General features: G+C 33.5%; 1 protein-coding gene across 1 annotated transcript in view; it reads right to left on the reverse strand.

Annotated features, from left to right (window-relative positions):
- The window catches only part of DOK6 (docking protein 6), a 170515-nt gene that overhangs the window by 38091 nt on the left and 105134 nt on the right, over positions 1 to 27290 (reverse strand). The window contains exons 4-6 of the mRNA XM_015818246.1: positions 19693 to 19812; positions 12809 to 12998; positions 3580 to 3718 (exon numbers count right to left, since the gene is read on the reverse strand). Of these exons, the coding sequence (XP_015673732.1) occupies positions 3580 to 3718; positions 12809 to 12998; positions 19693 to 19812 (449 nt within the window). The remainder of the gene's footprint in view (positions 1 to 3579; positions 3719 to 12808; positions 12999 to 19692; positions 19813 to 27290) is intronic.

Raw genomic sequence — 27290 nt, forward strand, 5'->3', positions numbered from 1 at the left:
GTCATTTGCATTCTTTTAGAGAGTTGCTGAGGCCACTTGGAGGTTTATCTGTGTCCTCAGGGTCACCTGAGTAGTGCCAATGGGTGTGGAGCCTTCTTGGAACTGATGAAAGGACTGTTGTAGACAGGATGATATTATATCCCTCCCGCTCTGGTGAAAGAGGGACGTTCAGTTTTGACATAGATGGCTTTTTTGACCCCTCTTTTTTGAAAGTAACTTTTTATACAGGTAGTCCTTGACTTACAGCATTAATGGAGCCTGCCCATTCATGTCGAAATCGAGGATTACGTTAAATGAAGCACCTATCTAACAACCTCCCTGTCCCTGCTTTCCACAATGCATTTGTTAAACAAATGTGCGGGTCATTAGGTAGAACATGGGGTGACTTAGAGATGGGAGAAACCAAGGGAGGCCTAGTGCAGGCATAGGCACTCCCAGGAGGCCTCCCCCACCCTCCAAGATATCCCATGTTCCACTTATTGCATAACTTAAATATTAAAACATATATAATTTTTAAAAATAAAATAAATAAAATCTGAAGTGTTACTTTTATTTTAAGAAAACTCAAAATATCCTGTCTTGATTGACCTTCAAGGTTTCTAAATCTAAGCAAAAAAAAAAACAATACACTACAAAACAAACAAGATTTATTGCTGCCTTGGTAGCTGTATTTTATAATAAGCCTGCCCACTTCTGCTGTTTGCATTATTTATACAAAGTGAAATAACAGATTTTCCTTGCGTGAATATATATAAACTGGTAAGATTGTATTAATTAAATAAATCCAGCTATGACCAAATCTTATGTCTACTGTAATGATTCCAAACATTGTCCAAGCACAATTCAGATAACGAAACCAGATTTTTAACACCTAAGTAAGATGCAAGCATTAGGAATAGAAAAGTTATTTCTCTGTTCCCTCTTCCTTCATCTCTTCTCTTTACAATTACAATATTCAACAGGACCTAGCTTTGTTGTTTTGGATGTGGATGATGAGTGAGGGAAAACGTCTTCCCCTTTTCTCTAATGTAAGATACAATATTACTGTTGAAATAAAGCATGCTGAAAAATATTTGTTTTCCACCACTTACTCATCTATAGAAAGTCTACATTAACCTTGTTCTCCTTGTACTTGTATTCAACTATAACCATAGCAGATCCATAGCAGATATGATCGAGCAGAAGATGAATTTCATTAAAAAAATGCAAAAGAAGTAGAAGGTGATTAGATAAAAAAGAACTGGTAAGAATAATATTCCATGAAGAGAAGATATTATTAAGGAATGTGATTTTTGCTACTTGTTTTATAAATATGCTAAAACACCATTTACTCTATGTATTAATGCAATTATTGATAGATAAATATGGGGAATGAGAACACTATATAAAGAGAAATTTGAAGTTTTATGTCATATTAGTTATATCTCCAACTTATTTAGAACAGAGGTCCCCAACCTTTTGGGCACCAGGGACCGGTGCCATGGAGAAAGGTTTTTCCGTGTACCAGAGGGGGTGTGGTTTTGCATACTGCCTGCATCCCATGGATGAGGCTTCGCCTGTTTGTGTGGCCCGATTGCTGGCATGCTGCGGACTGTTGCCAGTCCAAGGACCGGGGGTTGGAGACCCCTGATTTAGAATATGTTTAATTTGTACATAATTTCCATATTTTCCCAAATTCATTACATTTTTGCTGTCCCTTCATTACATTAATATTTATAATAATGACACTGCAGTCATATTTCACCTTTCTTGTATCCAAATCTTCCAATATTTAACATGAATAGTTATTGTGGCTTATTCTAAAATAAAAATTGAACAAAGAAAGAAGAAATTAGGCCAGTACAAAGCCTCATAGCTGGTTGAGTTGTGGTGAATGATACTTAAGATACCATAACATATTTAATTTCAAGCAATATTTGAGTTCTATGGGCTAAATTATACTTCACTACAAATCTCCTCCAAGGGTGACTTAGTTTCAACTATTAGTGTGTGTAATTTACGTGAATTGTGATGTAAGTAATATGGAAGCTAACTGGAGCAATATGATTTATAATAGGTTTTTAGACAGACCTTGTTAGTTACTTTCAAACCATATTTAATATATCAGAAATACCATAGAATGTAAAATTCAATCAGTAAGATAAATTTCATATCAGAACTATTCTTCTGATCAATAGATTTGAAAAGGGTACTTGGTGATATTTTTTCTCCTTTCTTTCAGAGCTCTTTAGATCAGCTCTCACAACTGGCAAGAGGATAACTAAAAAGAAATCCACAGTAATTTAATATGCGATAACATATAGCTGCTCTGAGAGTATTGACTTTCCCTTAAATGGGCTTTTCTATTGAAAATACCTTGGTCTCCTAGAATTAGCAGAAGAGAAAATGTCCATGTGAGTCAATCAGAAAGATATATAACATTCTCAATTTGCTGCAAGGCTGCTTGGTGAAACTTAATGCAAATAGCCTATATTTACTTAGCAGTTCAGAACTTTATAATACAAAACCTTCATGATTTAAACATTTTCATTACCTTTCTACTACTTGATACGATTTTAAAAACTGAATAAAAATAAAGAACGCTGTGATGTCTTAGATGGCTAATTTATACAGTTCCAAATTGGTAAGAAATGGCCTCTGAAATTCCTCCATTTTTAAACTATTAAGCTTAAATGGCTAGGTAATTACCGTAAGGAAGATCTGGGTAACTAGTGATTTGCGAAACAAGGAATATGAATAGAATTTTTAAAAATACTCTTCATTTCCCAACATCTTTGTTTATATTTCTCAGAAAGATCTATAAATAGCCCTTGAATTGCAACCATAATAGATTCTGCCCACTATGGTCATGATGTTCATAAAGGAAGTCATCTGTGTGACTGGTCTGATTTTATGATTTTTTGCAGCAGTTCTAAAGCAAATGCCACAGTCATAAAGCAAATCCATTGTTCGCTATGAGTACGGTTTTGCCAAAAACCGAAAGTATATGCCATTTATCAGCAAAACCATAGTAAATGTAGCCATTGACCACAGGATGCTGCACACTTCCATAAATGTGAGCCAGTTGCCAAGCACTTGACACAAGATCACATGAATGCGGGTATAATATTATGTGTGGCCATTGGAACTAGGTTGTAAGTAAATACCCCGAAGGAGGTCCGTCATCATAACTTCAAATGGTCGCTAAGCAATCAGTCATAACTCAAAGACTACCTATTGTGTATATAGATTCCACATAGAAGAAAACACATTTTTAAGATTTTAAATGCTCTATTTTGTTTTGATGAATTTAGCCAAAACTTACATGCAATTATATGTATTTTGACCCTCCACCTCATTAGGAAGAAAAAAAAATCCTATTGATGGCAATGTACCAAGGTTTTCTCACTTCCATAATGGTTATGTGTGTAAATGTAAATAAAACAATAATTTTAATAAAGAGTAGTTTGATACGAGTAATATCCTTTGCTTAATCATTGTCAATTAAATTAAATATAAGATTTCTTATATAAATCAGATTTTATTTCAAACACGATTTCCTTCCAAGAAACAATCTTTTAATAATAGCAAGGGTCTTACCCGTGCTTTCTGTTCCATCTCCATCATCAATCTTTCATGTTGTTCAGCTATTGCCAGTGTTGCAGAGTGGACTTTCTGATAGATCATCTCACCTTCTCTTGTCTGAAAGGTAAATAGCCCTTCTCCTGTGTCACACATCCTAAAAAATGTATATACGTGTATATTTATATTAAGATGAGTTTCTGTTTTAAAGAAATAACTGAAATACTTTCAAGTAATATCACACCAATTTGCATGCTTAAATTTATAGGGGTGTGTGGGTGGAGGTATATATACACTCACATATACAAACAAGGTTACGTGAATAATCAAGAATCTCCTTTAGAGATATACATATAAAAATATGGAAGGAAGTGTCCAAGCCATCATTATTTATGATTTTTTTCTTTTTTTAAATATATTTTATTGATTTTTTTACAATAACAATCTTTGGTGCTTAATAAACAGCATGCTGTCTGGGTTCATATATTTGAAAAAACAATCAATAATGATTAATTTCTATAATTCCATGATCAATATAATAATTAATAGTATGTTTCCTTGATCTTCCTTCTTCCAATGGTATTCTCCTTTGTCAATATTAGATAAATATAATTCTTAATATTTTCAATGCATACAAGATTGGCTATAAAATTTTTTTATGTTTGTACAAATAACAATGACATCCATATATAACATCTTTTATGTTTCAATTGTATTTGTAAAAGTCATCTTAGATCACTATGTGTCCTGTTTTCAAAGTTCTTATTTAAATTTAATTTTCCCGCAATATTCAAACCATTTTTATCAGTCATAATTTTTCAAAATTGATTACCTAAAAATCAAACTTTTCATTTACATACACCATCCCAATATTTTCATATTTCATATATTATAAAAATACTGTACTACTTATATATCCTATAACATCCACATGTTACATCTTTTCTGAACGGCTTATATTTCAACTATATTTGTAAAATTTATCTGGTTAAGTCACTATATGTCCTGTTTTCAAAATTCTTATTTAAGCTTAATTTCCCCTCGGTATTCAAATCATTCTTCTCAGTCATAATTCTCTCAAAATTAATTACCTTTAAACATCCAAACTTTCCATTCACATACATCATCCCAATATTTTTACATTTCATATATTGTAAAAAATGCTATATACTTATATCTCTTATCCCTCTTACTATAGGGTCCCTTTATATCCAAAATTATCTATTCTTTTAACCATATTCATGTTTAATCATGTAGTACTCCATCTGGTAAGTCGAATCAGATCTCTTAAGTCTAACTCTAGCTTTCTTTTTTTGCCAAATAGGTTTCCAAGTTAGTATATTCCACTTGCCAGGAAGTTCCTATATTTTTGTAAGTGTTGTTGGGAGTGAGAATGACAAGTTGAGTAGGGTGTGTACTTTTTGTCTCCTGGACTCTGATGATTTTCCTGGCAGCTCTATAATCCATTTTGTTAAATCTTCTTTCTTATCCTCAAATTTGTTTTGAAGTCCTAACAGATAAAATATCTTTTCCATTTTCATTGTTGTGATAAAATCTTGTAAAAACAGATTTTTTCTGTTTGTGTTAAGTTGTAGTTCTCTTCATTAGTAGCTTCCTTATTTAAGTCACTTTCTTCTAGTTCAGTGGTTCTCAACCTGTGGGTCGGGACCCCATTTGGGGTCGATCGACCATTTCATGGGGGTCACCAAGCAAGGCTTTCCGCCATTTTTTGTCCGCCATTTTTTTCCCTTTTCCAGCGGGTGCTTTACCTCCCTTGGGCTCGGCCAGCTGGTGGTCGGCCTGCTCTGTCTCTGCTGGCCAGCTACGCCTCGGCTGGCGCAGGGGACGGAACCACGCATGCGCGGTGCTCCAGGGCAGGGAAAGTCCTCGACTTACGACGTCGGGTAGTCCTCGACTTACGACCGGTTTAGTCCTCGACTTACGACCGGTTGGGGTTGGGGCATTAAAAAGGTTGAGAACCACTGTTCTAGTTTGTATTCTGTTATCTAATTTGTTTTTTATCATTGTTTTCTGAGAGTTTTTTAATTGTAAGTTTAGATTGAAGATGTGCTCATTTATGTCATCAAAGTTGTTTTTGATCTCATCGTGGTTTGAAACTACTGTCATTTGAATCTGTCGTAGCATTGCGTACATTTCCTCCTGAAAAGTATTTGTCTTGTCTTGGAGTATTACTCCTGCAGATCTCTGATGTTCCAAGCTAGGTCTTTCAGAAGGGAATATTGGGTGTGGTTTCCTGTCCTTTTTAGATAAATATGCAATATCCATTTCATCTCCCCCTCCAAATAGTCTTTCACCAGTACCATAGTCTCTGTAATTAGCCTTATCAAACCATCCAACCTCAAAATCCAAATAACCAAATATTATATAGTTCTTATCTTTATATATGGTTTTTGTAATCCAATGCATTTCCAATTGTCAAGGCATCAGTGAAAGCAGTATTTTTTTTAACAATTCTTCTGTTCAGGGGTCAATTATCAACCAGTCAAAGTTGCAATCCAGAATGTTTAGCCACCTTGAAGCCTTCTAGTAAATTCCACCTTAGAAGATTAGCCAAGAGTCAAAGTTTTTTCTTTTTCTGCAAACAATTCTTGAGCTTAGACAACAGTTAAAATTTTCTTTTTTGGCAGATGCTTTTTAAGCTTATAGATGGCCCAGTATGTTTTCTTTCTTTGTTCCCAGCTGTTTTCTATTTGGCTGAAGGTTATTAAAGTTCAAGGAAACAGATTATTCTTTGTTTCTGGGCGTCTTGCCAATTTCTGAGTCAGAGTTGCTGTTGTTCTATGCTCTAATTCTCCACGAGATGTCAGTAGTTATTTATTTTCCAACTTTTTCAAACAAAAAAAAAATTTTTTTTTTTATAATTTCATCGAAACTCTTTAGGGTGTAAAATCTTAATGGTTTTCTTAATTTTCAGATTTATCCAGACTATAGTGGTTTTTTTAGACAAGTTTTATTGGTTTTTTTTCTTTTTACAAACAAGTGCTTAGGAAACAACATGACAGGGTAATCAATTATCCAAGAGCAAAATCATACATTTGTAATTCAAATTAGATCATTAAAAACTTTCTCTCTATTCCCTCAAATAGTATATTATATTCAAATTAATGTATTTCAATACAGTTAAGTCAATCAAAACAATCATCGATAACATTTCATCTATATGAATCCAAATCCTGTATTAAGCTTTACTATTTTCAATTAGCATATTCTGTTTCGCTACAATAAAAATGTTATTAACACTTCAGGTGCCTCTCCATTCCCTTTTTCCTTAACATAGTCAGTAATCATTTATTAATATCATTTCTTCTTTTTTCAAAAATCCCTGTTATTCTTCTTTCATTACCAAATAACTATCCTTTCTAATAACATAGATATTATTCCCAAAAATACATTTCTACTCTATATTTTAAATCTATACTCTATCAATCAATCAATATCTATATCAAACTCCTTTAACCCCCATCCAGAATTGCTATATCCACAACAAACATGTTAATACACAAACAAACATCTTCTTACTAAGTTCAAATATTTAATTAATCTTTATTCAATCTAACATCTTATTCACCAATCTTAAACCATAAATCAATCCATATCTAGAAAATCTTTTAAACCCGTTATGTAGAGTTTTGGATCACACTCTTAAATCTTATTCTAGCTTTCTTTTTATACCAAGTAGGTTTCCATAACAAAGCCTCAATATCAACAAATAAGTGTCTCATTGTGCTTGTAGTATCATTTGGGTCAAAAAAGAGCGTCCCCTCCTCTGTTTTGGAGACCTGACTCCTTTGTAGATAGTCCCTTGTTGTTTTAAAGATTCAAGTCTTGACATTTGGATCTGTTGAGTAGAACACTCAATTATAACCAATTTCGTAGTTAGTAGTTGATTATCCAAGTTATCCTGGTTCTCAATTAGTTGTATTTGTACATCCATTTCTGTTGGTTTTAAGATTGTGAGTGATTTAATTACAGTCATTTTTTGTTCATCAGAAATCTCATTAGGTTGTGTATAAAATGAAGTAGAATCTTCTTTAATGTTGATTGGTTCCGCTTCTGTTGTTTCTTGGTCTGTAGAATGTTCAGATAGAATTTGGAGGTCAGTTTGTAGGTTCAAAGTAAAATTTCTGTTTTTTTATTTCTGTAGTACTCTCTTTTATTTGTAAACATATTTGCTCAGTGGCTTCATGATTTTTTTCCAATATAAGTTTACAGTTAAGTTGTGAATAGGGTTTCTCCATTTCGATAGAGATTAGAAACAGTCCTGTTATCTTTTAGTGGAGGCTATATTCAAAAAACATTTAACCAGTGTCCACCCCCACAAATACAGCTGTTGAATTTCTTTGTCTTTTCCCTTTTATGATGATCTGAAGGTCAAGCCAGTCTCAACATCAAACAGGGAAAAAAGACAGTTGCAATTTTAACTTTCTCCACAAGGTATCCTTAGTAGACTGTAAAATCTCTTCCCAGACACCAAAATATCGTTAACAAGATCAGAAAAGGAAGAAAAAAAAAGAAAAAAATATTCTTCACATGTAGACTAAATCCAGTAATAAATTCAATAATAGAAAATTTTCAAGACCCTAAAGTAGATGGAAAAGTAAAGAATACAATTAAAGTTAATTTTCAGTCCATTTAAGCTTCTTTTCCCACACTCACAAACGCCGCTTTCTCAAAGCAGGGAAATAGTTCCAAAAATGCTTTTTACAGGAAGCAAAAAAAAAAAAAAAAGAGGACTAAGAGAGGAAAAAAAAAAAATCTCACCCAGATCAGCCACGGTGGTTCTTACGCTTAGATGTTCTTCTGACTTCTGGTTTCAGCAGCAAAGTGATCAGCCATTTTACTGGCTGATCTTTCCTCCGTCGGCCCTAAGGAGCATTCTCGGACCGCGGAAGGAGCTGCCACCCTTCCACATTCGACAAGGGCCTCCTCAATGGTAGTCGCCCTTCCAGGGTGACTTTTCGACCCGATTAAAGATCTACCGGCAGAGAGAAAGCAGCCGGCGAAGAGAGCAGTCTCTCCGCATGGCTGCAGACGCCACGATCCAGAACCGGAAGTCCAGACTATAGTGTTATTATTTTCATTTCAGTATATTTCTTTTCCCCCTTAGAAGTTAAGTTGCCGCTTCTGTCTATGGAGAGGTGGGGATTTAGTCCCCTCCCTCACTTCTGGAGGATTTCTTGCTTTGGAGATCTTTTTCAGGGAATCAGTTACAAAATAGAAGAGAGAAGATCAATATTCTCACCCAGTTTCAAGCACGCTGGTCACCGTTGTTCTGGTTTGTGCTTTTGGATTTTAGCTGCTGGTAGCTTGGGCTAGACACTGATGTGCAGCTAGCCTTTCTCCTTCTGTTCCGTGATCATCGGGGCAACCCTCCTTCTTTGTCGCCTCCCCAAGGTGACTTTTGACCCATTTAGGGTCCCCTGGCAGGACAAAATCAGTTGTGTGTTGCGGAGCCCCGCTATCCCTTGGTGTGTTGCTAAAGGGCGAAACCGGAACTCTTATTTATGATTTTTTTTTCAATTACTTCAGTAATCACTGTTCATGTTTCTATGTTAGGTCCTGAATTTGGAAACAAGTTTTACTGCTTGGCAACTGCACAAAATAAGTTAAGGACTTTGGCTACACCATCCAATATGACAACATCCTATACAGGTTTTTGCCTCAGCATATTGTGCAGACATCCCATTAAATCCTGATTTAGTGCTAACTGGGACATACTGAACAATCCATGATTAGGAAAATCATGGCTTACCATGCTATGTGATGCCCCAATCAATGAGATTTAGGTTCATTGCCTATAGGAGGAGAGGCAGAACATGGAGGTGAAGTCAAGAGAGGAATCAGCCTGGAGTTGTTACTTTCCCACAAGCAGTGCATGTCTAGCTCCTCTTGAATTCTATTAACTTTTATCTAGCACCAATTTAGTGCTGATCGTTAGTTGATTAGATGAACAATAAATCAGCTGGAACTTAACACGTAGTCCTGATTCTCCACACCTGACACTGCAAAGGATTATGATATAAGATTCAGATGACAAATTTAAGTCTGTAGAATTTATAATACAATATAGAGATATAGGATTGCATAAAACACACTGTATTTCGCAACAACAGTTTTTCTTTCAACTGTAAAGCAGCTGTTCTGTTTCTAATATATAACAGGTAATTTCCTGTGGAAACCAACACATCCCTTCAGTTCCCAATAGACAAGCCTATATTCAATATATGAATCTCGGAGACCCTACTAAACAGCATGTTCCTGAGCCTAAAATTATGGTCATAAGTCATTGTGATTAAGTGGGTCACCATGTGATAGCACCCAATTTTACAAACTTTTTTGCAGCAATTATGAGAGTGTGGTGGTTATTAAGCAAACATGGCAGTTGTTAAGAATTTATTTTATCCACATGGCATTTTTTTGCTGGAAACCAAAAGTAAAGTCTGGAAACAGGCAAAAAGCACCAAAAATCATGGTGGTATGACTGTGGAATACTGTGAACATCCCTAACTATGCCTCAGTTGCCAAGTACCCAAAGTGTGATCATATGATTGCTGGGACAAGGTGTAGGAACTTTGAAATTGGGCTTTAGTATCCATTAGGAAATCTGTCTTAACTCTGATCAATCATTAAATGACTGGTCATTAAGTGAGCAGTGCACTGTAGAAATGATAATTCTAGTGCATAGAAATATAATACAAGCCCATTATATTATTCTGAAAAATGTTTTAAAAGTTTCTTTAAAAGTTCACTTAAAAAGTTTCTATGCAACAGGGGCATGAAATCAAAGTTATTTACTTAAAGGTATACTGTTGCAATGAAGGAAAAAGCCAGAAATCTTTGAGAAAAATAAAAATACAGTTCACAACCCTATGGTTCTACTTTCAGCATGGGACAGTCAATAAACTAAGGTCATCATTAAAGTTAGCAAAGGTTAATCAATAAAAAAGAAACTGAAGCCAAGAAAGACTAAGCAATTAATCAGTGTATATTGACAGCTGACAAGCCCTAAAGGTGAAAGTAAAGAAGTCTGTAGATCAAAATGAAGATTAATACTTTAAAAGTGAATAGCCACCCCAGAAAACAGAAAAATGGCAGCTCAACTTGTGAAGATTTTATTCAGCTCTTATCAGTTGACTTTTTCTTTTATTAAAATCAAAGAACATTCTCTACAACAATCAAAGTATTATCACCTTATGACCAGGGCTTTTTTTTCTCATAGAACGCCCAGAATGGAGTTCCGGCACCTTTTTGGGATGGAACCTTGTAGGGTAGGCAAGGCAGGTTGTATGATGTGTGTGAGTTCCAGCACCTTTTTTTTTTAGAAAAAAAGCACTGCTTATGACTATATTCTGTGAACATGATTCATATTTGAAAATTGAAAAAAAAAAGTGATAATCCTGGATGTGGATGAGTTGCTTATTTTTGTTTTTTCTTCCTACTTTAATGGATTACTCATAATCCCTGTTTTCATAATCTATCATTCTATCAGATTTTGTTTGCTATGTATAAATGGTTAAGTGCATTGCTTTCCTTCTCTCTATACATCAGTTACATTCCTGTGAGATTGTAACTCAATATTACAGATACTGGACAGAAAATAAGGCAACTCACAACTTTATTGGCTTGGATTAACCACAAAATGCTGCTGGTTGATCAGCTGCTCTGTATGCTTGGCTACTGAACAGGAACATTTCTTTTTTATTTATCAGCTCCCATCTGAATAATTAGAAGAATAACATCCCAAATAGTGTTGTTCCCCATTAGGAACAGCCAAAAAAAAAAAAGGCATGGCAATTTAAACACCAGCTTCTGTGATCAACAGAAGTATGGTTGACAATGGAAGCTCATCCTTTTTTGGTGAGAAACACAATAAAACCTTGATTCTCCAAACCTTCATGTAGTGGACTTAATTGGATTGTACCTCCAAACAGTGGAAAAAAGCCCACACTTTCCAAAGCAGCCAGAATAATTATCATTTGTCNAAGGCATGGCAATTTAAACACCAGCTTCTGTGATCAACAGAAGTATGGTTGACAATGGAAGCTCATCCTTTTTTGGTGAGAAACACAATAAAACCTTGATTCTCCAAACCTTCATGTAGTGGACTTAATTGGATTGTACCTCCAAACAGTGGAAAAAAGCCCACACTTTCCAAAGCAGCCAGAATAATTATCATTTGTCTTAAATGATGCAGCTGATATAAACAATCTATGATGACCTGATTGAATATATAATATGTCAATTAACTAACTGATACTGTTGGATGCCTGACATCCTTTCATGAAACCAGATTGTGTGGGATAGATTATTGAGGTAATGTATTCTGAAAACTTTATGCCAAGGCTGCTGTCAACATTTTAGCAAGTATATTTAGAGCTACATTTAGGATCTGGAGAAGAACTCTGTCACTTTTCATTGATTTAATAGTATGAATTCCTGAAGAGAATACCATGCTGTTAAAGAGACATCTCAGACAGAGTAATTTTTGAACGTTTTATCTCAAAAAAATCTTTAGGTTATTCCGTGAAGATGCTTGAATCTAGATTATACAGTTGACTATAAAAATATAAAGCCTTTACTAGCTTTTTATTGCTTTTATCTTGAAAATCATTTACCACAGGAATATTATTTTGTTGGTATAGTTTCAACTTAGAAGGCTATTTATCAATCAAATTTTTATACTGCCATACTTCACAAGCACTCTCGCACACTCTCATAAACCCTCACCAACCTGTACCTCTTATGCACCCTTTGTCTATTTTTAGTAGATCTTTACTTATTTTTTCCCCTCTATCCATCATGAATTAATTGATTCGATAGATTTGTCAATCACAGATCAATAAAAAATAATTAAAAATATTCTTAAGAATTATAGTGTGCCTAATCATGTATTGCTGAGTTTAGGATATAAAAAATACAGAGTCAACGTTTTATTAAAAACTGATATTTTGCTGATGTGTCAGATACGGCATCACCAGACAAAACCAAATGCTGTAAGCCAGAATATAATGTCGCCTAACTTGGTGTATTTGAAATGCAAATTACCGTAATTAAAAAAACCATCAAAAACCCAAACCTACAGAAACAACTTTGCTGACAATAGGTAAAGCAACTATTCTTGAATGTGCCCCTTTTACACTGTACCATGACAAGGCTGACCTCAGCAATAACACGCAATTCTTTGAAGGTAAAGTATGTTATTTGAGTTCTATGAACTGATACTTACCTTCCAGATTCAAAAGTGAACCATGTTGAATCACGCCCATATCTTCTCAAAGAACTGAGAGGCCACATGACCAGTTTAACCTTAGCATTATGGATATCCCAGAGATAAATGTTTTCATGTGTGATCTGCATCGTACATTCACCATAGATATCTAAATTTGGTGTAGGCATAAGATATACATTGAATCGTTCTGGAAGACAGAAACAGAAATAATACATTCAAAGTAAAAAGTGTGAACCACAATTTCCATTTTGCCTATCGACTGAAGCATTTATTAAAATAAAACTTAAATTTAAATATAGGAGGACATAATTGATTTAGAGGACAGGGTTATATTTTATTCCTACCATATTTCAAAAAAGAGTTGAGACCCTGTTAATGAAATAAACTTTGCCTCTTTTTATGACCTTCATGAAATGATATATAATCACTTTCCTTTTTAGCATTTATAATTTCAATTAGTTCATTTACTTAGGAAGGTGCACCTGTTTTCTAGATTTAAAGAACTTAGCATATTTTAGTAACAGACTTATAATACACACTTTAAGTCTGTTATTTTAAGCTTTGAAAAACTACACTTAAATATTGTTTTATTACATCACCTCCTAATTAATGTACCCAAAAAGTGATAGGTGAGCAACTTTTTGTAGATAAACAAAGTGCTCTGTTCAAAGTCATTTATTCGGTTATTTAATCTATCCTTATTGATTGGATGTGTGCTAGCATATGAACCTATAATTTCAAATTATATAATACTAAAGTTCTAGACTATCTCTCTTTATATAATTCCTTATATAGTTATACTTATGCACAGCTGTGGCTGTGTGCAATTCACAAAGACAGTTTTGTCACAGTATACTTGCTGACAAATGCTTCTGTCAAAACCATTCCTAAGGAATAGCAAGAATGAGCATAAAAACACAAAACCAGAGACTTCGTATGCAAATTGGCAGCAGCAAGTGGCAAGACTAAAATCACCACTAGGTGATTTGAAATCAAATTCCAGTGGTACTATTTTCAGGGGCAAATGAGGATGGGACTCAGGACAAATTTTAAAATTTTTTAAAGATACTTTTCACAATGTGAAACTCAAGTGTAACAATAACTGCTCAGCAAAGTAATATAAACTAATACTGTATAAACTAACATACATTTATAAAGATGTATCAGTGCATCTAATTTTAAAGTGATACTTAGGTAGTAGTATAGACATTGTCCAGTAAGGTACCAGCAAGAATCCATTCTAACCTAGATTTATGTTCTCACAGAAGTAACTTTTTGAAAAACAGATAGAACACTAAGCTGGAAATATGCCTCAAAATTAATGTAAAACATTAGAAACCCAACAGGAATGAAGGTGTGAAAAAAGTCAGTTAATGAACAATTTCATGTACAATAATGTTAAAGATTTCAAGCTATGAATAAATTTGTAATTATCAATATATATATTTGTCCCTCAGCCTACTTGATTTTGTTTTATTGATAAGCTCTGAAGTTAATTCACTTAGTATTACACTATCTATATATAGATCTCCAAAGCTATATGTAATCACTAATCACATTAATGTCCTAGTCCACAGGGGGTCTAAATAAAAAATATCAGTGATGATTATGAGAATGTATTTTGTTTTTATACAGTTTTCAGAATATTAATATATTGCTACCAAGTAAAGCTTCTTCCATTACTTAAGTATTCTGTGCAGCTACTCCAGTTTTTGAGGCCAATGCAAACACTCCTTTTTTTAAAAAAAATATAAATCAACTTTTTAGATTCCTACCAATATTTTCATAAACATAACCTGTGGATTATATTACTAAATCTATATGGTTGTACTATAGATGTAGATGATATTAAAGCTATTATTGATAATTATGGAAAGCTGGATGAAGTAATGCTAGGCCTATTTGGTTATTAATAGGTAAGTGGCTAGTTTTGATCCCAAATCACATGTGAAGAGAGCACTGTGGAATAACTCCATTTTAAAAATAACGAGGCAGACTTTTGGTTGGAAAGTTTGGGCTAACAAGGGATTAATATTTTAAATCAGTTGATTCTTAATAGTTGGTTTAAAGCCTTTGAGTCTAATTTGCTTTCAATATACATTTGGCAATTTATACAACTGAAACGGGTATTAATTAAACAGTACGGCCTAGATGTTTTAACATGCTCTGAGGCACTTCCAATTTTAGTTTCTTTAAGAGATGTTGCATTTTAACAAAAAGTCACAATCTTTTAAAAAAATATTAAAAATATTAAAAATTCAAACAAAAGCTAGGATCAGTTATTTATCAGATCTGTTGAAGAAAGAATTAGAATATTAAATTTTGAAAAATCAATGGATGATTAAATATATATATTTTTAAAAGAAAGTTTGTAAATGCTGAAAGTCCTTTTAAAAACCTACGAAATGTGTATTAACAAACTAGATCAACTTTTTGTTCAGTTCAAACTCAGTGGAGATACTGTCAGTGTCCCATATCTTTTATTTTACAGTTGTGACTGCAATTAACTCCCAGCTGGCTTCTCTTTATTTTTGTGAATAGTTTAATTTCAAAATGAACTATTTCATGAACAGTCTTGCATGAAATCAAATCATATCAAATCTATCTTTATTACGATTTTAGTACAAGATATATTAATTGGTATTGTTATAAGCCAATGGCTACCTGTACACATAATCTATTTTTAACATTCACAGGAAAAGATGGGGTTGAAATTTTTGAAAAGTTCAGTAAATCAGGGAAAAATCTCCCTCGCCACCTTAAACTATTTGAGATTATTAGAAAAGAACATTAAGGAAACACAGAATGCTCAAAATGTCAAGACACATTTATTTCTTTTACACTGAACATCACTGTCTTAAGGTGTGTTGTCCATTAAAAAGAAAAGTTCCTGATTAGACTGAACCTCAACTGTGAAACAAAGAAACAAAATCAATAGTAATTATCCAAGAGTGGAGACAACATATGCAATGAAATTTAGAAGACTTAGAACTAGTAATGAAAAAAACTAGAGATTTCATTTACCAAGCTACTGGGTAAACATGATATCACAAATAGTTCTACAAGAAATCATTTTATTATTTTTCTCTTTTGTAACACTAATGCATTAGACATACAATGAAACAACAATCCTCCTACTCCAAATCAAATCCAATTTTATCCATTTTAATTCAGAACACAGTAAGATAGATATACAAGAGTGGCAATAAACTAATTATCGATGCACATATTTTGACTTGTTGAAAAACCTTGCTCAAGTTGAGGATTGCAAAATCATAAGGGGAGTCCTTTATGCTATGAAGCAAAAATGTAAATTTAAGAATAAGCTAAAAGGAACTGAATGTAAAATTAATGTGAATTAATAAAGCTAAAATAAATGGGAGTGAATGCGACAGCATAGAAGAAAGTGTTCGATCTCATCCAGTTCACAAAGGCAGAAAGTCTTGAGAGGTTTTACAAAACTGGCATTGTAAAAGAGCCGATGGTAAACGATCAAATCAGACTTTCAAATATGCTCCTAATACTTGGGAGGTGTATACTAATACATATAAATTGTTGGACTAGATCTTTAGGAACTCCTGAAGGATGAATGCATCTCTGAGGTTTGACTCTATTCATTTTCAATACTAAATACATAGAACTGGCCATCCTGCTATTTTTTTTTTTTGAGCACAATGGTTGCTTTGAGTCAGTTCAGAAATATAATTATATCTTAAAGAAAAAGAAGAAAATACAGATAAAATTCAAATGATAGGCAAGCCTAATGTGATAGTCCGTGATAGAGAATGACATTCATAAATAAATACAATTAACAGAAGAGGGATATAAGCATGAAAAACAAAATATTCTTGACAAATCTACACTGGCTTTAAAATTCTGATTCCATAATATGAGCTCATTCATAATAAATGAGTAATTTAATGGGTTAGTTGGCAACCTAGTCATACATATTTGCAATTGAGATTTTAGCAATAATCCAAGAAATAAACTATAAAAGAACAGGCATCATCTGCTCTCCAGATGGCTTGGGCTATAATTCTATCTCTTGCTGCCCAGGGCTGATGGAAATTGTAATTCCAAACATAAGAAATATACCTGGTTGTACAATATGGTTCTGTAAGAACAATACTCTTGTTTAGATGACCTACCTAATCTGTGACTGTTCTGCAAAATGGATGAATGCAAAGAGTAATTAATCAAGAAATATTCACATGAAAATGAACATAATTATATTAACTAACTTTGGTTAGAATAAAGCATTCTCTGAATTTATAATTACACAGAACTGAATTTGCTATAAATTAGAGGATGGGTGAAAGTATGACTTGGCTTTTTTTGCTGTCAGTATAATCTGTTATGTACAATTTTATCCCTTTTTGCAACCTTAATTTGCTCTGTTCAAGAACTACATTGTACAGAATATTTTTTGAAAAAAATATGGATATTAACATACAATTATTTTCCATTTCCTGATTCATATGCACATTAAAAATAAATAAAAAAATTATCTCTTTTTTCCTTTAAATATAGGTGAATAATATGAATCAGCAAAAGGTGTATTCCATTAATGATATCATTAGCTTTGGCTCTAATTTGACTGAATGATAGGTAAAGGTAGCTCCTGATAGTTTATTAGTAGTTTAAATTGAGATATGGATGGTTCCTCCTATGCTGGATTTCAGAATGGCCATCAAAATTTAGATTTATCAGCAGACCTTTAGGGTAGGAAAGTGAGCTGATGCTTTCTGTACAGTAATGTGGATTATAATAAACATAAAATTTATCTCTGCAACATTATTATCGGTGTTTTCGGCATTTTAAAAAACTTTTTAAGTATACATGATAGTCTATGTCAGGGGTGTCAAACTGCGGCCCATAGGCCAGATATGTCATGGCAAAACCGAGCCCACCCCATTGCCGGCAATGGAAAAAAAGTCGCAATACGTCATGACACGTCATGTGATGTCGTGAGTTTGACACCCCTGGTCTATGTAAACCACTCAGAGTTGGTTTCAGTTGAAGCAGCAGATAAGTTGAATAAAAGCCCTGTAAATAAATAATAAATTTGATCTTCTGCCAAGAAAATAATAACATTCAAGCTAATAATTAAAATAGTAGTTAAAAAGTAGACTAATTTTTGTCTGTCTCTCTGAATTATTTTGAACATAAAACTGATGAAGTATATTAAAATCTGATCTAGTGGTTTGGTCTAGTGATTAAGGCACCAAACTAGAAACTGGGAGGATATGAGTTCTAGTCCTGCCTTAGCATGGAAACTGGCTGGATTATTTGGAGCAGTCATTCTCTTTCAACCCAACTTATTTCACAGATTTGTGGTTGTAAAAAAAAATAGGAGTAAGGAGGAGTAGGCATGTTTGTTGCCTTGAATTATTTATAAAAATAAAGGTAGAATAAAAAAATATAAATCTAAAATCTAAACCATGTATTTTTTAAAAAAAAAAAGTTATCTATGATTGTGAACTTCTTAAATACAATTCTGACTTTAGGCTAAGGCACCATTTACATGTCAGAAGTCCTTTTTGTAATGAAAAATTCAGTCAAATGCATCCTACGTATGTTGAATAAAAGGGAAAATATTTCTAAACTAAATTATTTCATTAAATAAAACCTTGTGATACTCATTAATACTTTACCCAATTCTATGAATGTGCATTTATATTTTGTTTTATCTTGATACAGGTAGTAAAGCACAGCTAGGTTGCATTACAACTTTTGCTTTGATGTGCAAGTAAGAAGTAGGTTAGGAGTTTTTTTAAAAATATGTTTGCAAAAAAGGAGATACTTCAATTCATTTGCTAATGCTCCTGTTATAGATAGTTTATCTAGTTCTGATACCTGATTTAAATTTATTAATAAATATTTTGCATCGTGTCTTGCTGTGTGTAGCAACTGTAATGCCTGCTTTTCTTTCTAGAGTTAAGGTGACAGCTAGCTTTAGCTCTGCTAATTTAAATGCAAATTTCGGCACTGGGGGATATTTATCAAAATTGCAATGTCTGGGGTAGTGAAACTAATGATTCAATTCTGCATATTACTAAAACATCCATTTTGTTCAGGTCTTGAATTTAAATGCTGCTGTTAATTATGGCTACTTGGAGTCTTACGGTGCATTATGAATGGAGAACCCGGGGATAGTGTCCTAAATAGAGTCATTTCAAAACAGTTATTTAATCCAAAACAATAAATATGTTTTAGTTATCTAAACTGAATAAATAAATAAGAAACATAAATGTTAGGTTTATTTTTATTTTTACTGTGATCTTTTGGCAATTTTTAAAACAAATTCTAACCTGATGCATCAGTTTGCATTTTGTGCCAATATATTCTCTGGCCTGATGTGGCTCAAGAGAGTCCTACAAAAAACTCAGAAACATTTCAGCCTGCTCTTGAACAAATTATGATTTTGCTTATAGCATTCATAAAATTGACTCAGGTCCATTCTGGGAAGTCCTATACCAAATTTTCAAAAGTTCCATACTGGAATTTCAGAAACTAGAGAGTTCCATCTCTAGTCTTAATGAAAACCATTGACACTGTTTCCTTTTCACTGCAAATTTATCCAGAAAATATTTCATAGTGATGATTATTCTTTATGTAGTAATGTCTGTATTATTAGAATATGATAAAAACCTTTGGCACCATCTTTGCCTTGTAAATTACTCATAAATCACACCTTACCTTAGTCCATAGTTTTGAAGAAAGTCAAACCTCCATAATAAATTTTACTTACCTTATCTAAACTGTACCCATAAATCAACTATTTATATGCAACATAAATATCCCAATAAGCCTAACCTCTGCAATTTGATAAATGAGCTTCTGATTTTGAACTATGTTAAGTAGATTACCTAAAAACATACCATTTTGCTCTCTTTGAACTCCAGCAGCAAGTAGATCAGGTTCACCAAGGCTTATATCATTAAGTCTAGTTCCAAGACATTCTATGCAAAGATGTTTGCACCACTCTTCTGCCTCAAGCTCTGAAAGGAAAAAAAATGCACCAGGAATGTTATTAATAGGATATTACAGGGATTGTGGAATAAATCAAGTACATTGTTAATGATGAATGTGAGAAAAGATTGCAAAAAATTGAAGAAAAAGAAATAAAACCCCTAGGTGTCAGAGAAGATGGTGGAATTTGACAAGAAAAGAAAAGAAGCCAAAGCCAAGAAAAAAATATTTTAGAAAGGAACTTAACAAAGAATTTCAGTGAGCTATTAGAAGAAATAAGATTCAGTGATAGAGTTACATCTCCACTGGTTTTCAAAAGCGTTCTCTAAATTCAGAAGGTTTAATATCAAAATGGCATGTTAAAGGAGACAAATTTGAAGCCCCCTTAACTCATATGATTTATTCATGTGTTCAGGTTCTTCCATATTTATTGAACAGACTTAATACTGTGAATACAGTTTTAGTAAAGAAGTTAAAATCTAAGGATAAAATGGTTAGATAATTGGAATAGGAAGAACTCTGGATCTGGAAAAATTGCAAAGAAGATTGTTATCTGATCTTAGAAAAGGATTTGGTCTGTTATCAAAGGCTGGCTTGGCAAAACATGAATATTTAATGTAAGATTCAATGACGACAAAATGTAATTAGTATCTTAAAAGTTGAATTATTACCCTTTTCAATATACTGTATATGATTGTTTATTTTATTCAGTTACCTTTTTTATTTCTTCTACTCATATGTCTAGGTTTAATTTAGTTATTGGATTAAACAGGTCAGACAAGAAAAGATAATAACAAATGAATTATTGCTGGGGACTAAACTCCAAATTTTAATATCAGATACTAGCATAAAAATATTTTAAATTTTTTTTATTATATTTTAAAATAAAATAACATTAAGTATGGTTAGTATAACTAATTTAATATGTATTTAATCATATTAAATATACAACTCATTGCTGCAGATCAGATATAGATATCTGTCTTCTACCTTTGAATAATTCTTTTAATCAAAGAACTTACTGTTACTGGTATCTTGATACATTCTAAATACTATGGTTATGGTCAAAATATTAAAAATCCTAATCAAAAGCTTCCTCAAAAATGTATATTAAACTTCCCCTATTAAATGTTTTATCACAATACAAAGCAATTATAATTGCCAAATCTTGTCTGTTTTGACAAATATGCAAAAATATTACAGCAGTTTGGATATTTCCCATCATTTTCCCAAACAGTTCAGAATATCTGGAACAAATATCTGGGAGGAATCTGAAGATGCAATAAAAGCAGATGCATACACTTGCTTCATCATGCTTTTTACCATCATATAGTCCAAAACCCATCTCCTTATCCAAAGTTTGGTTATTTTCAGTGTAATTCACCCACCACCATTAATCTAAGTACCTTTTCATTTGCTTCATTTCTTGGAGCTCCTTTGAAAACCTGCTTTTTCCTGCTTGGCAATCTGCTTTTATCAGAGCTCAAACAGGTAGTGTACAAACCAGAGCTTCATACTTTATAATAGGGATATTGTCAAGCATGCTCAGGAAACCATCAAGTTTCATCAGTTCCTCTGATAGATCATTATAACAAGTCCTTTGCCATTTCAGAGATTCCAGGTGCTAACAATCTGTAGCTAGATAAAAAAAACTGCTCTGAGATAGCAAAGCATAAACCTATAAGCCGCCCAGTGTCACCTTATAGAGGAGATGGGGAGCATAAAAGTTTAATAAGTAAACAAACACATATGTCTTCCATATTGTTCCATCTGCTCCAAAATAAAGATTCAGAATGTGCTTACATTTGTTGGATTTAAGATTACCTGGGACAAAGAACCCAAAAATACACAAAGAACTGTTTTGCTTTGTGAAGGCTGGAACATACAGTGGTTGATGTACCTACAATTTGTTAGGAAAAAAAAAACAATCTCAAAAATGAGAAGCTTCTAAGAAAAATGACAGAATTTGAAATGCTTATACTGAATTGAGAGCATCTACTAGAACATATGTATTTGCCATTACTTAAATGTGACATGGAGATAGAACAAATTAACTTCTTCATAAAACAGAGTCAAAACTTTTAAGAAACAGTCACAAAGGAACAATGAGAAGAATTATGGCACAGCTTTATAAAATTTAACATTTTAGCTTTATAACTTAAGAAAAAACTGGTATAAAATGTTTTATAGAACATATACAACTATGTCAATAATTGACAAGAAAGACAAATCATACCTAAATGACTGGAAAAGGCCATGAGACAGAAGGAGAATTTTACCAAATGTGGCAGACACATAAAAAAAAATATCTCAAAATTACTGGAAAGAAATACAGAGCACTATTCAAAGCATTTTTTGAAATTAAGTTTGAAATTAAACTGTACTTCTTATTACTAAGTATAATTCCAAAATATATTAACAAAACATATCACAATTCACTAACTGTAGTTCTAATTATTAATTGGAAAAGAGAAATATTACTGAATGAAGACATGTTATCAGACTAGGTACTTAATCTTGGAGAATACATAATAATGGCAAAATTTACAGCAGATATTCACAACAGAAGTTTAACCCAATTTAAGCAAGAATGGCTTCCATATAAAGTATATATAGTCTGCAGCAAGGCAAATGTAAGTATTTAGAGTATGGTTTTTAACAACTAATTAAAGAATTGAAATTATAAAAGGTTAAGTATCAATAAATATTGTACATTAGTTGAAATAGACCAAAGAGGAAGAAACTAATTATCTATAATGTTTTTAGTAGTTTTTCATTTTTTTAAATTCTTAAATAACAAATAGTGGAGAGTTTGGAACATCACTCAGAGACTCAAATCCTTCTCACATTGTTAAAATAATTTAATCTGCATAATGTACTTTATGGATAATTTCTCATAAACAAAATGAGCACTAACTGTATCATTGCCTTTATCCACTTACTGATTATTGTATTTCTGTATCAACTATTTTCTTTCTTTTCTCCTTTTGCTTGCTCTTGCTCTTTTTAATGATTAATGAATAAATTAAAAAAAAACATTACCTGGGACAAGTTTATGGTAATACTGAAGACATGACTCTCCAGGCCAATTTACTTCCTTTCCACCACCAGAAGCATTCGCATTGAAGTCCCCTGCTTCAAAGGCCAGAGAGACTCCAATACTAGTTTTGCAATGAAGCTCCAGGAGAGTCACTGCAGGACAATGGGTTGATAAGTCTATCAAAAGAAACCCTAGCCTGTCCCCAAAGACCAGTTTCATGTATAGGCACTTTCATCCAGCTGTTTCCTGTGTAATGTTACTAATTACTGCCATGGCTTTACAACTAACCTAAATATTTGACCACTTAGACCCAAGTATGGATGGGTTTTTTTCGCTTAGAAGAGGATCTACACAAATCTGTGGATCTCCAATCTCCTGAATATGTGCTATATCACTCTCCTCAGTGTCTTGGCCATGCTTTCCTCTGCCCATTGCTGTCTAAATGTGGGATCCACCGCCTCATCTATAGCATCAGAACCTACTGATCCTCTTTATGGTATCATGTTCAGCTTCTGCCATATCTACATATGGGCATAGAACTGGAACCTCTAAGGACAAGAAAACGGTGACCCTCAGATGTTATCGAGGAAAGGGGTTTTGGGAATTCCCACTCCTGACTTTAGAAATAAGTTTTACTAAAAGTTATTTTTATTTGTGTCTGCAATACGCAATGGGGACGACGTTTGTTGTCTTTGTCCACTCCTGACAACACAAGCAGAGATAGTGAAGGAGGCAGAACTGTGGGATTGTGGGCTTGCAACATTATTTATAAAGGCTGCTTAAGAAGCTACTTGAAGAAAGAGGTCAGGTTCAGCAAAGGCTCTGGAGACTGTGGCTGCACAGCTAATGGAGTCAAGAAATATAAATTCTACTTTCTTCTTCTTGAATCTCCTCTCATTGATACTTTCTCAGTGCAGTGAGAAATCAATAGTCTCACAATATAATCTAGTCATCCAAATCTTCTGTTTCCCAATTAGGAAACCTCAGTAACTAAGGTTAGCTATAGCTCAAGATAAGCCCTCTTTCATACTTTTTAATTTTTTAAGTTTTAAGGTTGATATATTTGCTCTTTTAAAAATACAGCCTTAGGAAACTAAGTGTCCTATTTCAGGTTTCGGCCACAAACAAGGTTACTCAGAGATCACCAGTTTTACTTCAAGGCTGAAGAGTTAACAATGAAGCAAAGGAGTGTAAATGAAGAAAAGGCTTGCCTGAAAAGTTTGCTTTTAAATATGAGCATAAAATAGTTGTCTAAAGTTGCTCCAAATTTCAAAAAGCCATGTCAAGGTTGTCATCCAGTTCAAAGATCAGATGTCCAAGAGTAGAATCTACACATGAATTGAAGGTGAGATGTTGTTTGCAGCAAAGAGAACCTAACTCAGAGCTTTTTCTTAAATAAGGCAGCAGCCAGCTATCACTAGTCAGTGATAGCTGGCTGCTTATTAGTCTTTGGTGCTCCTGAACTTGCTTGTTTTCTTGCAGACGTTTCAATACCCAAACTAGGCAACATCATCGGTGCTAGTTACCTAGTTTGGATAATGAAACGTTTGCAAGAAAACAAGCAAGCTCAGAGAGCACCAAGGATCCTTCATGTCAATCCTGAGCTACAAATATTCTCCTTTATTAGTATTATTAATCAGAAAGTTTACTCCTTTGCTTAATGAGGAACCTAAGAGAACATCAATGTTTTGCTGTCTTCTCTTATCTGGTGGGGAAGCTAGGAGGTCTTACGTCATACTTACCTGACTTTTCCAGCTGCTCAGAAGATGCCTGTGTTTGTTCAGCCTGGTAGGATTTCTGGCTTTGTGCTCCCTAAGGCTGACATTCCACAGATTCATCTGGAGCAGGTTCTTCAGGGCCACATACAGACTCAGAAACTGAGTCCTGAGCCTGGGCACTAAGAAGTTTAGCTGCATATTTGGCAGTAACAGAAAAGAAACTTGTAATATTCTGATCTTTGTCATCTTTAGCTGAATAATTTTTTTTTCACTTAAACTTAGTTATTATTGTCACCTTATATCTGAGTTCTAAAAGCATAACAGTAAATGTTTCCCTGGATTCAGTATAAAATTGGCTTTTGACAATTTCTTTGGACAGGGATGAATATAAATCTGGCCTTGGGTAAGCCTGTGTACAACAAACTTTCTACATTAGAGATTTATTGGCGGCAAGTAGACATTTACAGCTACTTTAAAAAAAAAAAAAGCATAGGAAAACCTACTCACATTAAAATCTGAAACCAGAATATAACATGTATACAATGTATATGAATCCCAACGGATAACTAGAATATACAACTCTTTATCAAAATTTCACAAAGAATTTACATTTACATAGCCTCACTGATTTAAAAATGACAGTGCTTAGATAATTATTTTCATCCAAAATACTATTTTGCCAAAAAGCGAACATATTAGAGAAAATGGGAAAACAACACTTGACAGTTTTTTTCATGTCTTGGAAAGTAGGTTAGCTCTTTGAAGAAATTTGTAAAAGCATGACCCATAGAATAGTGTCACATGACTACCACACCTTCAAGACTCCTCTGAAAATAATACACATTTAGAGACAACACACAAAAATGACATAAATTTATATATGGAATTTAAGCTCTTGACAGATGATGTATGAGTTTCTGGGTTTGGAGAGATTTCAGTGAATAACATGGTAATTTACTGCATCTAACCTGAAATACCAGATCTATTTTTCATTTTCTGTTTTCTGTCACTGTTTGGTCTCACTTGCATTTGGCTATTTATGTTGTATTTGCAGTACAGGCACCTGTAAATAGATTAATCATTTGGGGACTTTTTCTTAGATTCAGCATCCTTTACTGGCTGAAAGTCTGCTAAAATGACTGGAATACTTAATTCTAATACACAGTACAATAACTTATCTAACGGTGAGCTCTTGTGCTGAAGGCAATATAGTCAAAATAATGCTACTGAGAAACAGGTGAGAGTTATTAACATGCCTGGGGCACTCTAAGTATAACTTTAAAAGAAATAAAAACACACATATAAGGGAACAATCCTAAAACCTGGAAAACAAAGTTTAAAAGCACAATACATATTTGCAATAGCACATCTTGCTAGGAAAAGACAGCAAGGGAAGAAGGGAGTGAAAAATAAAATGAAGTGCTATAGAATAGGGGTGTCAAACTGCCGACCTGCGGGCCAGATGCATCATGGCAAAACTGCGCCCACCCCATTGCCAGTAATGGAAAAAAAGTCGTGATACGTCACAACACGTCATGTGACGTTCCGAGTCTGACATCCCTGGCCTAGATGGTCAACAACCAGAACAGAAGCATTACATATTCAGGCCTTTTTTTTCTTGTAGGGTTCACCTTATATTTGCTAGAACAACATCTAAACTGGAATAATGTCTTCGTGTTTACCTATTTCCACTAAAACAACTCTCAATTATAAATATAAATTGCCGTGCATATTAATATAGAGTATAAATTTAAGTTTCTACTAAGAATATAGCAATCAAGATAAAATAGAATTTTAATTTTCAAACAAGTTATCTAAAAGATTATTTTGTTTATTTTCATATATGCACATTCTTTTTTCCGTGTAAAAGTATCCTTATACTTTTTGCTATGTCCCAAATAGTTCCGAAAATCCTTATATTATATTTTTTGCTATGTCCCAAATAGTTCCGAAAATCCTTACCTATCTTTAATTATAAATTATAAATGAATTATAAATAACAACTTATTGATGCTATAGAGCAGACAATAAATAAATAGTGTAGTTGCTTCTATGCATTTATAGATGTTTTAAGTTGTTTTTACCCACTGATTAATCTTGTCCCTAAAAGGCTACTACCACCTACCAATAGAGTCTGGCTAGTTCTTATGCAGCAGAAGTAAGACAGTTTCTGCCTTTAGGCCCTTGTTTGCTCATTGGAGAACCACATTGTGTCTACCACTGACTCAGCCACCCACCTGTGATGGAAAGTTTGGCAACACAGAGCTTTCCTAGACAAAGACTCAAAATAAGAAACTATGCAGCTATGAGCTGGATTGGGGAGTGGGGAAGAGGTTCAGGGTAGCCATATCCTAGAATCTCTCAGGTTATATCTAGAAGGTTAGAAGGTTACAGCTTTAATTTGGCAAGATTCTGTCCATTATGTACAAGCAAATATAAAACTGGACTCAACTGGATTTCAGTGTATCATCTCTGGGCTTCGGCCTTGACACCATCACACTCTCATTTCACCCAACCAAATTAGGGATAAACCTTTACTCTCCTATGAAAGTCTATACAAAATCTTAGGATTTGCACTTAGAAGCACACTGAAAAACAACTTGCTTCTGTTTTTATTTATATCAATTAGAAATAAAAATTAAAATTAAAAAAAATCTAAATGTAAAGGTCAAGGCGACTGAAGATCAATTTATGGATATTTTAAGATTACAGTTAAACTAGGAATAAAATACAAATTAGTTAGCAGAGC

Source organism: Protobothrops mucrosquamatus, unplaced genomic scaffold, assembly GCF_001527695.2.
Source record: "Protobothrops mucrosquamatus isolate PMUCROS unplaced genomic scaffold, P.Mucros_1.0 scaffold707, whole genome shotgun sequence".
Classification (NCBI taxonomy): domain Eukaryota; kingdom Metazoa; phylum Chordata; class Lepidosauria; order Squamata; family Viperidae; genus Protobothrops; species Protobothrops mucrosquamatus.